This window comes from Prionailurus viverrinus, chromosome A3 (genome assembly GCF_022837055.1).
Source record: "Prionailurus viverrinus isolate Anna chromosome A3, UM_Priviv_1.0, whole genome shotgun sequence".
Classification (NCBI taxonomy): Eukaryota; Metazoa; Chordata; class Mammalia; order Carnivora; family Felidae; genus Prionailurus; species Prionailurus viverrinus.
The window spans coordinates 3,616,543-3,629,775 of NC_062563.1; the positions used below are offsets into that span (position 1 = coordinate 3,616,543).

At 38.6% G+C, this 13,233-nt stretch overlaps 1 protein-coding gene across 8 annotated transcripts in view; it reads left to right on the forward strand.

The window, feature by feature from the left end:
- Positions 1-13,233, forward strand: part of SYCP2 (synaptonemal complex protein 2) — an 89,552-nt gene that overhangs the window by 46,584 nt on the left and 29,735 nt on the right. For all 8 annotated transcript variants that reach the window (XM_047852200.1, XM_047852196.1, XM_047852197.1 and 5 more), the window contains 7 exons: positions 331-430; positions 1,772-1,929; positions 3,683-3,752; positions 4,145-4,202; positions 4,739-4,872; positions 5,019-5,455; positions 12,877-13,004. In XM_047852200.1, coding sequence (XP_047708156.1) covers positions 331-430; positions 1,772-1,929; positions 3,683-3,752; positions 4,145-4,202; positions 4,739-4,872; positions 5,019-5,455; positions 12,877-13,004 — 1,085 coding nt within the window. The remainder of the gene's footprint in view (positions 1-330; positions 431-1,771; positions 1,930-3,682; positions 3,753-4,144; positions 4,203-4,738; positions 4,873-5,018; positions 5,456-12,876; positions 13,005-13,233) is intronic.

Here is a 13,233-nt window from a genome sequence, read left to right on the forward strand (position 1 = left end):
AACCTGACATGGGGCTTGAACTCACAAACCGTGAGATCACGACCTGAGCAGAAATCAAGAGTCGGACGCTGAACTGACTGAGGCACCCAGTGTCCCTCTATAAATACTTTTTAAAACAACGTTCCTTGTTTGGGCTACCTATTCAATACCAAATATTTAGGATAGAACCTCTCAAGTCAGCCTAAAACAGAAATTTCTCGATACGATGTCATGTATAAAATACCATATGTCTTTTGGGTGTAGTCAAGGTAAATGTTATGAATACAATTGTAGGACAGTTCATTTCAAAAGAGGATGTGTGTTTACTGTGGCTGCTTCTCATGGTTTCAGATAATTACTCCTAGCAAAAGAAAAATGTCTGAAGCATCAATGATTATTCCTGGTGCAGATAGATACACTGTGAGAAGCCCAATACTTTTAATCAACACATGTAAGTTTTATATTCTTGAAAGATTTCTAACATACATATTTATATATATGTCCATATTTTTGTGCATATATATATATATATATATATACACACTTTTTTTTAATGTGTTTATTTTTGAAAGACCACAAGCAGGGGAGGGGCAGAGAGAGGGGGACAGAGGATCTGAAGTGGGCTCTGCGCTGACAGGGTGACAGCAGTGAGCCTGATGTGGAGCTTGAACTCACAAACCACGAGATCATGACCTGAGCTGAAGTCGGACCCTTAACCGATTGAGCCACCCAGGTGCCCCAGACACTATTCTATCTTTAAAGCAGGCATTTTTTAATTCAGAGATATTCTGGGGATTTAATTTACACAGAGGATAAGTTAGAGATATGGAAATTGTTAAGATACAAACCACAAACGTCTTCTAATTGCCAAGAAATTTCAAATTTCGAAGAAAGGTCTGACGGGTATTAACATATAAGCATTATTCAAAATATTAATACCCAGATTAATAACTTGTAATTTAAGCGGGAGTCAGCCATAACATAGCAGCTAAAACATTGTGTCCCTCGGGCTGCTTGGGCTTGTTCCCCTGCTCCCAGGTGTGTACTTTGTACAGATTATCCTCCAGGTGAGTTTAGAACCAGTTTTCTTTAAGTGGAGCTAAAGTGTCTACCTCATCAAGTTGTTTAGAAGACAAAATGAAAATCATTCATTCAATGAGGAATATTGTGAAACATTTAGACAGTGCTGGTACATACTAAGAGCTGAATAAAAATGAAAACATAATGCTACGTACTAGCTGCTATAAAACAGTCATATTTATTATTAGTCTTATGACAATTTAATAGTGACCTTCTGTTCCCAAAATCCAGTTGCCTCCTGGGCAATTGTCTAATATCCAACAGGCTCCTCAATTTTAACAGGTCCCAAATAAATTGATTTTTCCACCCTCCCTGCTAGTTTTTTGTCCATTTTTTTACCTTGGTAAATGGCATCTGTATCCACTTATTCATCTAAACCAGAAGTCTTGGGCCCATCCCAGCACCTCCCTTTTTTACATTCCTCATCTAAAAAGTGCCTCAGTAATAGCATATGTAATTTTAAAAATTTTATTTTGAGAGAGAGAGAGAGTACACACGGGGTAGGGGCAGAGAGAAGGAGAAACAGAATCCCAAGCAGGCTCTGCACCATCAGCACAGAGCCCAGTATGGGGCTCAAACTCATGAACTGTGGATCATGATCTGAGCTGAGACCAAAGAGTCGGACGCCTAATCGACTGCGCCACACAGGTGCCCCGCAATATGTCATGTTTAAAACCCTACAGATAATGCAGTCCTTTGTCCTCCTTTTTAGCAACACCACGAAGAGGAAGAGTTAAACCACCGCTGCACATGATGAGTTCTGCGGAAAAACCTGATATTCCTAAAACATCCGAAAGTGGGGTGGATAATGCTGAATCACTTACATCCAGACCATCTGAAGAAAGAAAGAGCAGAGATAATACAGACAAAGTAATTTTACTTTGACCACATTTTAAAAAATTAATTTTATCAAGTTACTATAGAAATACATATTGAGCTAATTTCTTTTGCAAGTAGTATCTCACTTTGTTGAAAATATTACTATATATATATATACTATATATATAGTATATGTATATAATATATGTAGTATATATATGTATATATACTATACATATATATACGTATATATGTATAGTATATACATATATACTATACATATATATACTATATATATAGTATATACCATATATATACGTGTATATATATACATATATGTGTATATATATATATATATATATATATATATATACACACACACACACACAAGTTAGTGTCTGCTAGAAATGTAAAATACAAGTGGACTCTGTCCTTAAGTATCTCAAAGTCTATTGTGGAAATTAGATAGATTAATAAGATAATTATAATATTGTCTAAATGTTCTCAGACTGCACATAAAGGAAGCAGTAGGGACCTAATGGAGGGGCAGGTGCCTAGCCCCAGAGCTGGAGGCGTGGGTGAAGACCAGGAAATGCTCTTGAAGAACAACAGATAAGAGAATAGGTAAAAGAAAGTTATTTCCTGGGAGATGTAGGAGGTAATGAGAGATGCAGGTAAGTTAAGTTTGTAGATGAGGAGCACCTAACAGGTCTGTTTTCTCTGAAGTGTCAGGTGAGCTTGGTGAATTTCTATTGCATTATGTTGCAGGAGAGGCTCAGAGACCTGTAAAGATTGAAATAGCTACTAAGAGATAATGGAGAGAAGGAAGAGTAAGTAAAGGTGTGAGGCAAAGTGAAGGCCTTCTAAATTTAAGGCTGAATTCTATCACATGTATTAGTTCAGAAATATGTGTAATTTTCTCCAGCAAAGCTTAACAGCCTTGTTACTGCAGTAAAAAAGAATAGGTGGTGGGTTTAGGAAAGATGAAATGGTATGTGGCAGAATGATAAACGGTACTAAGAAAAGAGTCAGAAGGAGTTGTTCCGATTTCCAGGCTAAGTGTTCCTTAATCCGGGCACTGTCATTCATTCAGTGGTGTGGCATGGTCCTGAGTGTTCTAGGCCTGTGGTTTTTCGTCAGGGAGCCCTTCAGTCCTCGTGACAACCAAACGCACCAGCACGTGTTCCCACTGCTCCTCTCGCGACTTAGAGACCCACTGGCCGGATTCAGTAGGGGAGACAGGCAGGACGAGGCACGATGTCCCAGCCTGTAGGGTGTGTTTTTCTGATAGTCATGGCAGGTTTTTATTTGATCTGGGTACATGTGCATCTGTGGCTATGGAAAGAAGGAAGCTTGGTGTAGGCAAGAAGTCGCCTGCCCAATGGCCACAACTTTACCAAATCCTTTAATGTTTCGTAACCTCCCAATCTTTTAGGCATGTTAGTGAAAAGACCAGAATAGGTGCAGGCTGTGAGAGCAGCTGCAGAGCAGTAGATGTGCCGTGGCGATTCTAGAAAGTGTCGGCTACAGGTGGAAGCTGAATTACTGTACTAGCCCTGGATGAGTCCAGAAAATTTGTAGAATCTTCTGCCTTGTCTGCAATGAAAATGGTTTTCTTGTGTTTTAGGATAAGCAATATTCTGGAATGGGCATCATCTTTATGAAACAGTAGAAGTACTATCCAACTTTTAATAGCAAGGCAAATTTATTTTAAAGGTTTTAAACATTAACACGGTGACTTTTAAGGGTTGTTTTCATATAATACCTTGTAAATTAACATTAACATGTCCCCTATGTTTCATAGCATATCAAAACTGCTAAAGCTGTAGAGAAGACGGAAAACAAGGACACTGAATTCCTAAACCAAAATTTTAGTAAGTACTTCTTAAATTTAATTTTACTTTCTCTTTAAAAAATATTTTATTCTTTTTATAATATTATATTATAATATTAGAATATATATTTATAAAATTTATATATTTATGTATATCATATTTATAATATTTATAAAAATATTCTTTTCATATTTTCCTTTAATTCCACTGACTTTCGTTGATTTGAAAAAGAAAGATTCATAATGAATGCATTTGGCTTTATGCATTTAGAAACTTAGAGGTTACAGGAAGATATTCTACAGTCTCTATTTCCAAGAACATCAGTCTCTCCTTCCTAATATGTGAACCTTGATCAAATTGTATACCGACTCCTATTTTACCCTGCCAGCTGCATACAAAACTGAAAATGCCATAATTTTGGTTTTATTTAGATAAACTGCAGGATGCTGTTCCTGATTCACAGACCGTGGGAAAAAAAGATAAACCTGTGTAAGTATCAAAAACCATCAAGTAAGTCAGCATATATGAATGTTGTTTTAGATTAATGTAATAAATAAATTTAAAAGAAAAGGCCCATGTATTCTTAGAAGGTGGTATTGGCTGTAGCTCTGGTCATCACATGTGTTACTATGACTGCACAATGGGGAATAGTCTGCTTTTCCATAGCAGCCAACAGAACTCTTTTTCAGATTGACTCAAAATGAACGGGATTTTTAAAAGAATAAGGTATGAATGTGAAGAAATTTAACCTAGTTTAAATGCACAGTAGTACATGTAAGATACGAGACATGTTAGTAGATATCAAACAGTGGCAATAATAGACCTTTTGTAATAACATTTTTTAATCTCATCAGTTATAGAGTAAATTTTAACTTTCATCATGACTTACCAAAATCTTTTCATACTTGACTATTAACAAATGACCATCGATAAACATGGACTAGATACAAAAAAAATCAAGGTCTCAGGTCAGAGTCCTAGGCTAATGTTTTATGATACGTTAAGCAGGCTATTTTATTTTCCAGGTTATCTGGTGTGTTGGACAACGTCTGTGGAAATAAAATGAACTCCAAATGGTCATGTTGGACCCCTGTAACAAGTGTTAATCTATGTAACAACAAAAGAGCAAGTACTTCATCAGGAGATACATTCAATCAAGGTGAAACATCGTTTTTTCTGTATATAACAGTAGCTCAGGGAAATACTCATTTCTTTAAGTGTCTAATAAATATCTTTGATGTTAACAAATTTATGTGTTACCAGTTTATTAAGTTCACAAAGATAAATGTTTTATTTTTCCACTAGGTATTATTGTCAAAAAACTTACTAAACAGAAATCATCCTCTTCAACATCTGGTGATAACTGTGAAGACACAGAAAAGGTGCCGCATAAGAAAAAAACAACGCAGCATAGCGAAATAGATAAAGTGGAAGTAGGAGTTTGCAAAAGAGACAGTCAGCAACAACTAAATCATCCTAAACGTTCAGAGCTGAAAAACACTGAAAATACCAAGCAGAGTGATTGGCGTATTGAATCTGAAACTACTTTCAAATCCGTTCTCTTAAATAAGACCGTTGAGGAGTCTCTGATCTATAGGAAGAAGTACATATTGTCAAAAGACGTGAATACCGCTATTTGTGATAAAAGCCCTTCTCCTAGAAAAAATGTGAAAAGTCACAGAAGATCAGGGAAAAGATTAACGTCTGACCTTAATTCCTGGGATCTGAAACAAAAACAAATGGTGAGCTTTCAGTGTGTTTGGTTTCTGCATACTTACAATATGCCTACCTAATAACATAGACAGTGAAAGACGCTTTCTTGAGTGCTGCAGATTTAACATTCGTGAGACCTCGTTCTTTAACTCAGGTCTCCAGTGTGCGAGTGAGTACCTCCCGACTCCCTCACCTGTCCCGGCACCAGCCCCCACCGAGCCAGTGTGCCTGCAGGCGCAAGGCAGGTGTGTAAATGGGTGTGGCAAGAAAGCACCCGGCAGCCCCCTGTCTCCTCCCATTGGCTCTCCTTCACTCTGCCCCGCAGGTGCTCTGAGCATGTGTATACAACCGTCTGTGCCTCTCTCACGGTGCTTATCTTTGTTTTAAACACTGGTTGTCTGTGTGTTCTTTTTCCTCCCGCTTTAACCTCTTAGAGTTTAAAGATTGTGTTTTATCCGTTGTTATCCTGAACGGCCTAGCAGTTTTGCACACGGTAGCATCTACATTTCTTGAATTATTGCATCAAAGTTTAGCAAGATTTTTCAAGAAAAGATGTAGGTGGAGTGCAGGAGTCGATCTTCTGTCCTGTTGCTCATCCCCTTTGGAGCCTTTACCTCCTACGTGAGATTAATCCTCTGTAGGACATCTCTAGTAGGAGTTTGAGCGGCGCCATACTTTAGGCTGAAAGTTTACTTTTTGTAGCAGTTACAGGAAATCTTTTTCTTGTCATTGCTGTCAAGCTGCAGATTAAGAAAACTTTGTAATTAGAATACATTTCCACTGCCAGTAATACAGTCTGTTCCTCGCTGCTCCTTAGAAGATCCAGGTTTTACAGGCTTCTATTTTCATTTATCATCCAGAGTGGTATTAATACGTGGATAGCCAAATATCTAGAGCTGATGTAAAATGTTCATGTGTTGGGACATCTCAACATGCAAATGAGATACTTAAGAGATAATTTCCGATTGTTCTTTTATGATTAGACATTATTTCCTTTGTCTCAACCGGCCTTTGTATTTTGTCTTTAATCTGTATTTCACTTTGCCTGCTTTGGCAACTTTCTTCTTTGACCAAATCCTTTTGGGTCACTTTTTCATGTTTCTTAGTATGCTGTTCTTTCTAGTCTTAGCTATTTAGTTCCTTCAGACCCAGGGAAAGTAGGTTCTTTTTGTCTGAGTGTTGAGCTTTTATTTTCAGCTGTTTTCTTTGCAGTTTAGAATCATTCCACAGAATTTCCCTAAGCCGGCTACTCGTTTTTTCCTGGGAGCATGGAAACTGATCATGTCTTTTAAGCTGTGCTCTGATTTTTTAAAATCCACTTTCTGTCTTCGGAAGTTCTCTTCAGTCTCACACAGTGGTGCTCCCTGTGTTATAAGACTTTCTGCCACTCGCATACATGGATGACTCTCTTTTTAAGGTAGGCATCCGATTCTGCTTCTTGTTTACTGGGTTAATCCAGAGAAATAGAACCTCTGTAGCACGATGGTACAGATTTCCCAAGTTGGCTCTAATTATGCTGGAAGTTCTTAAATCACACGCTCGCTATTTTATGGGAAGTTCATTTTTGCTACATTTCGAAGCCAAGTAAAGTAATCTCAAGAACAAGTAAAGTAATCTCAAGGAGAGATAGTAAGTAATACTTACTATCTTTGTTACATATAAAAACATACACTTGGGGGCGCCCGGGGGGCTCAGTTGGTTAAGCATCTGACTCTTGATTTTGAATCGGGTCATGATCTCGCGGTTTGTGAGGTGGAGCCCCGTGTCTGACAGCGTAGGGCCTGCTTGGGGTCCTCTCTCTCTGCCTCCCCCCCCCCCCCAAGTAAACTTTAAAAAACAAAACAAACCCATAAACTTAAAAATGGTTAAAATAGTAAACTTTGTATTTATGTTCATGTTGTATTTTACCATAATTAAAAACAAAACGTATGCCTGGTTCCCTGAGAAAGGTAAAACTACAGTCAAGACAAGAGAACTCATGTCTTTATTACAGGGAGTTTTCTTTCAGCCAAATTACCTAAAATTATGCAGATAATAATTCTTTGTAGTCCTTCCATTTTTAGAGTATTACTCGTTTTTACTTTTTTTTTTAAGTAATCGCTACACCCAGTGTGGGGCTTGAACTCACAACTGCGTGATCAAGAGTCGCACGTTCTACCAACTGAGGCAGCCAGATGCCCCTAAAATAATGGGATTTTTTAGAGCAGTCTCAGGTGTATAAGTATACAGAGTTCCCATATGCCCCTTCACCCACACCCGAGTTTCTCCCGTCGTTGACATCTTACATCAGTGGGTATATGGGTTACAAATTATGTACCAACATCATTACATTATTATTAACTAAAGCCTGTAGTTGAGGTTAGAGTTCATTCATCGTGTTGTATGTTCTATGTGTTTTGACAGATGTATAGCAGCCTGTACCTACTGTTACGTTATCCTACGTAATCATTTTCCTGCCTACACTTCCCCTGTGCTGCCTCCCTCCTAAAACTCGTGTCGATCACTGATCTTGTTGCTGTCTCTGTAGTACTTTTGCCTTTTCCAGAATGTCGTAGAATTGGAACCATATAGTATGCAGTCTTTTCAGATGGCTTCTTTCACTCAGCGACATGCCATGACGTGTCTCTGTGTCTTTTCAGGGCTTGACGGCTGATTTCTTTTTGCTGCTGAGTAACATCCCATTGCATGGTGTACCGAGATTTGTTTACCTGTTCACCTGTGAAAGGACATCTTGGTTGCTTCCGTGGTTTAACACTTAATAAATAAAGCTTCTGTAAACATTCACGTGCAGGTTTTGGGTGGACGTAAGCTTCCAACTCATTTGGGAGAATTGCTAGATCGTGTGTTTAGTTTTGTAAGAGACCGCATGTCTTCCCCAAGTGGAAAAAGTGGCTGTACCATTTTTGCATTCCAAGCAACAGATGAGAGAGTTCCTATTGGTCTACATCCTTGCCAGTATTGGGTGTTGTCAGCGTTTTGGATTTTAGCTGTTGTTGTATGTGCTCAGTGGTATCTTGTTTTAATTTGCAGTTTTCTCATGATCTATGATTTTCAGCATCTTTTTATATTTTTATTTACTCTCTGTATGTCTTCCTTGGTGCATTACGTATTCAGATCTCTTACTCATTTTTTAAGTGAGTTCTTTGTTACTGTTGAGTATCAATAGTTGTTTGTGTAATTTCGATACAGGCACGCCAGACTTTATCGCACTTTGTAGATGTTGCATTTTTTACAAACTGAAGGTTTGTGGCAACCCTGTATTGAGCAAGTGTATTGGCGCCGTTTTTCTAACAGCATTTGCTCACTTTTGTCTCTGTCACATTTTGGTAATATTCATAATATTTCAAAGTTTTTCATTATTATTGTATCAGTTATGGTGATCTGTGATCAGTGTTTTTTGTTCCGATTGTGATTGAAGTGCCACAACCCAACCACACCCCCACACCCAGAGAAGATGGCAGACGTGACAAATGCATTCGTCTCCGCTCCGCTCACTGGCCACTCCCTCGTCTCTCTCCCTCCCCTCAGGCCTCCCTATTCCCTGAGACAGCCATTAGTGAAATTTGGCCAGTTAATAACCCTACCGTGGTCTCTACGTGTTCCTGTGAAAGGAAGAGGCACACGTCTCTCAGTCTCTCACTTGAAGTTGAAAGCTAAAAATAGGATTAAGTTTAATGAGGAAGGCAAGCAGAAAGCTGAGATAAGCAAAAAGCTCAGCCTCTTGTGAAACCATTTTACTGCTGACCTGGAGAAGGTTTTAGTTTAGTGGCCCGGATAGAAGCTCAAACCAACCGCCAAATTCTCTTCCGCCAAAGGCTAATTAAGAGCAAGGCCCTAACTCCCTTCAATTTTATGAAGGCTGCGAGCGGTAAGAAAAGGTTGAACCTGGCAGAGGTTGGTTCATGAAGTTTAAGGGAAGAAGCTGTCTCTAGAACCTAAAAGGGCAAGGTGAGGCAGCAAGTGCTGACGTAGAAGCTGCGGCAAGTTCTCTGGAAGATCCAGCCAGAATAAAATAAGTAATAAGTTTGGCTCCATTAAACAGTGGATTTTCAGTGTAGACAAAATAGCCTTATCTTGGAAGAAGGTACCATTTGGGACTTCGATAGCTAGAGACAAGTCAATGTCTGGCATCAGAGCTTCAAAGGACAGGCTGACTCTTTTGTTAGGAACTGATGCAGCTGGTGATAGGAAGTTGAAGTCAGTGCTCATTTAATGTAAAAAATCCTAGGACCCTTAAGAATCATGCTAAATCCCTTCTGCCTGTGCTTTATAAATGGAACAGCAAAGCCTGGGTGACAGCATATCTGTTTATAGCACAGTTTGCTGAATGTTGTAAGCCTGCTGTTGAGACCCGCTCAGAAAAATATGATTCCTTTAAAAATATTATTACTTCTCAGGGCACTTTTGTGGCTCAGTTAAGTGTGTGACTCTTGGTTTGGGCTCAGGTCATGATCTTGCCATTTGTGAGTTCGATCCCCACATTGGTCTCTGTGCTGACAGCTGTGGAGCCTGCCTGGGATTCTCTGTCTCCCTCTCTGCCTTTCTTCTTCTTCTTCTTCTTCTTCTTCTTCTTCTTCTTCTTCTTCTCTCTCTCTCTCTCTCTCTCTCTCCCCCTCCCTCCCTCCCCCTCTCCCTCTCCCTCTCTCTTTCTCTCTTTCTCAATAAACACTTAAAAAATAAAATATTATTTCTCTCTGACATTATATCTGGTCACTCAGGAGCTTTGATGGAGATACACAACAAAATTAACGTTTTTATGCCTGCTAACACAACATCCATTCTGTAGCCAGTGGATCAAAGAGTAATTTCTACTTTCAAGTCTTACTGTTTAAGAAATACATTTCATATGGCTACAGCTGCTGTAGATAGTGATTCCTGCGATAGATCTGGGTAAACTAAATTGAAAACCTCTGGAAAGGATTCACCATTTGAGATACCATTAAGAACATTTATGATTCGTGGAAAAAGGTCAAACTATCAACATTGACAGGAGTTTGGAAGAGTTGATTCCAATCTACATGGACAACGTTGGGGGATTCAGGACTTGAGTGGAGGAAGGAGGTACCTAAGTAGCTACGGATGTGGTGGAAACAGCAGGAGAACTGGAATTAGAAGTGGAGCCTGAAAAGGGGACTGAATGGCCGCAATCTCACAGTCAACTTGAATGGATGAGGAGTTGCTTCTTATGGAGGAGCAAAGAAAGTGGTTTCTTGAGATGGAATCTACTCTTGGTGAAGATTCTGGGAAGATTGACCACAAAGAATGTAGAATATTACATAAACTTAGCTGAGAAAAGCATAGGCATCGCTTGAGAAAATTGACTTCAATTTTTGAAAGAAGTTCTGCTGTGAGTAAAATACCATGAAGCAGCGTTGCATGCTACATGGGAATCGCCCATGAAAGGGAGAGTCAGTCAGTGCAGCCAACTTCATCTCTGTCTTATTTTAAGAAATGGCAGGGGCGCCTGGGTGGCTTGGTCGGTTGGGCGTCCGACTTCGGCTCAGGTCACGATCTCACGGTCCGTGAGTTCGAGCCCCGCGTCGGGCTCTGTGCTGACAGCTCGGAGCCTGGAGCCTGCTTTGGATTCTGTGTCTCCCTCTCTCTCTGCCCCTCCCCTGTTCATGCTCTGTCTCTCTCTGTCTCAAAAATAAATAAATGTTAAAAAAAAAAAATTAAAAAGAAATGGCCACAGCCACCCTAGTCCTCAACAGCCACCGCCCTATTCAGTCAGCAGCCACCAGTGATCAGGCAGAACCCTCTACCAGCAAAAAGATTACCATTTGCTGAAGACTCGGGTGATTAGCATGTTTTAGCATTAAAGTATTTTTTAATTAAGGTATGTACTTTGTTTTTTTAAGACATAATGGTATTGTGCATTTAATAGGCTGCAGTATAGCGTAAGCATAACTTTTATATGTGCTGGGAAACCAAGTTCCTTGGACTCATTTTAATGCATTACTCGCTTTATCTCAGTGATCTAGAACCAAACCGACGGTATGTTGTGGTATGCCTGTCCAAATCCTTTATCAGATATGTGTTACACAAATATTTTCTGTTTATGGCTTATCTTTTCATTTTCTAAACAGTGTCTTTTACAGAACGGAAGTTTTTAATTTTAGTGACGTTCTACTTACGAACTTTGTGTTTTGTGGATTGTGCTTTTGGTGTTATAGACAAAAAGGCATTGCCAAACCCAAGATCACCTAGATTTTCTTCTATGTTACCTTCTAGGAGTTTTATAGCTTATTTTACATTTAGGTTTATGGTCCTTTTTTTTTTTTTTTTAATGTTTGTTTAGTTTGAGAGAGAGGCAGAGGGAGAGATGGAGAATCCCAAGCAGACACCACGCTCAGAGCAGAGCCCGACGTGGGGCTTGATCTCACAACTGTGAGATGATGACCTAAGCCAAAATCAAGAGTCAGATGCTTAACTGACTGAGCCACCCAGGTGCCCCTGTGGTCCCTTTTAAGTTAATTTTTGTGAAAGGTGTAAGGTCTGTCCGGATTCTGGTTTGTTTGTTTTGTTTTTTTGCATGTGGATGTGTGGATGTCCAGTTATTCCATCGCCGTATGCTGAAAAGACTGTCCTTTCTCCATTGCATTGCCTTTGCTCCTTTGTCAAAGGTCAGATGACTGTGAGGGCTTATTTCTGGGCTCTCTGTTTGCTCTCTGTTTTGTTCTATTATTCTATTTGTTCTCTCATCAATACCACACTATAGTGATTGTTGTATCATTTTAGCAAGTCTTAAGGTAGGGTCGTGTCAATCTGACAACTTTGTTCTTCAACATTATATTGGCTATTCTGGGTCTCTTGCTTCTCCGTGTACATTGTAGAATCATTTTGTTGATATCCACAAAATAACTTATGGGATTTTTGTTGAGATTACATGAACTCTAGATCCAGTTGGGAAGAACTGACATCTTGACAATATTAACCTTCCTATCTGTGAACCTGAAGTTTCTCTCCATTTATTTAGAGTCTTTGATTTTCTTCATTCGTCATATAGTTTTTCTCATATAGAGCTCATACGTGTTTTGTTAGATTTATACTTGAGTATTTCATTTTGGGGGGAGTACTAATGTAAACGGAATGCAATTTCAAATTCTAGTTGTTCATCACTAGTTTATAAGAAAGCAGTCAACTTTTGTATATTAACCTTGTATCCTTCAGCAATGCTATCACAGTTGTATTTTAGTTCCATTTATTTTTACATGGATGGAACTTTTCTTTTGATCTCTACAGAGCACTCTGCATGGTTCTCTGTGTTAAGTTTTATCCTGTGTTATTTAATGCCTAACAAAGCCCAAACTTACTAAATCATTTCTTACCTGCTTTATTTCTCTTTGTAGTTATATATAAAACCAGATTTTTCTTAAACATTCCTTTCAGCCTTTATTTTCCTTTGAAGGTTAACTGGTAGAGTCTTAAAGTAACTTATACATTGTTTCAGAGGGAAAAGTCGAAAGAGAAAGGATTTACCGATGCAACAGAATCCTTGATAAACCAACTCAATAAGAGATATAAACCCAAGGATGACATAAAGTCTACAAGAAAATTCAAAGAGTCTTTGATTGATGGGTATGTACTTAAATTTTAGACATAAATATTTTTTTGACAGATCCAACTAAATTATTTCACAGTTATAAGAAAATTAGTTTTGAACATGTTCAAATAGTATAACTTTCTAGTAGAAAACATCTAGTTACTTTTATAAATAGTAGCTGTTTTAATTATACAGGAAGGGAACTAAATTTGAAATTAGTCATTGTAGTATGTGATTATATTTTATAAAGTATCAAAATACCAT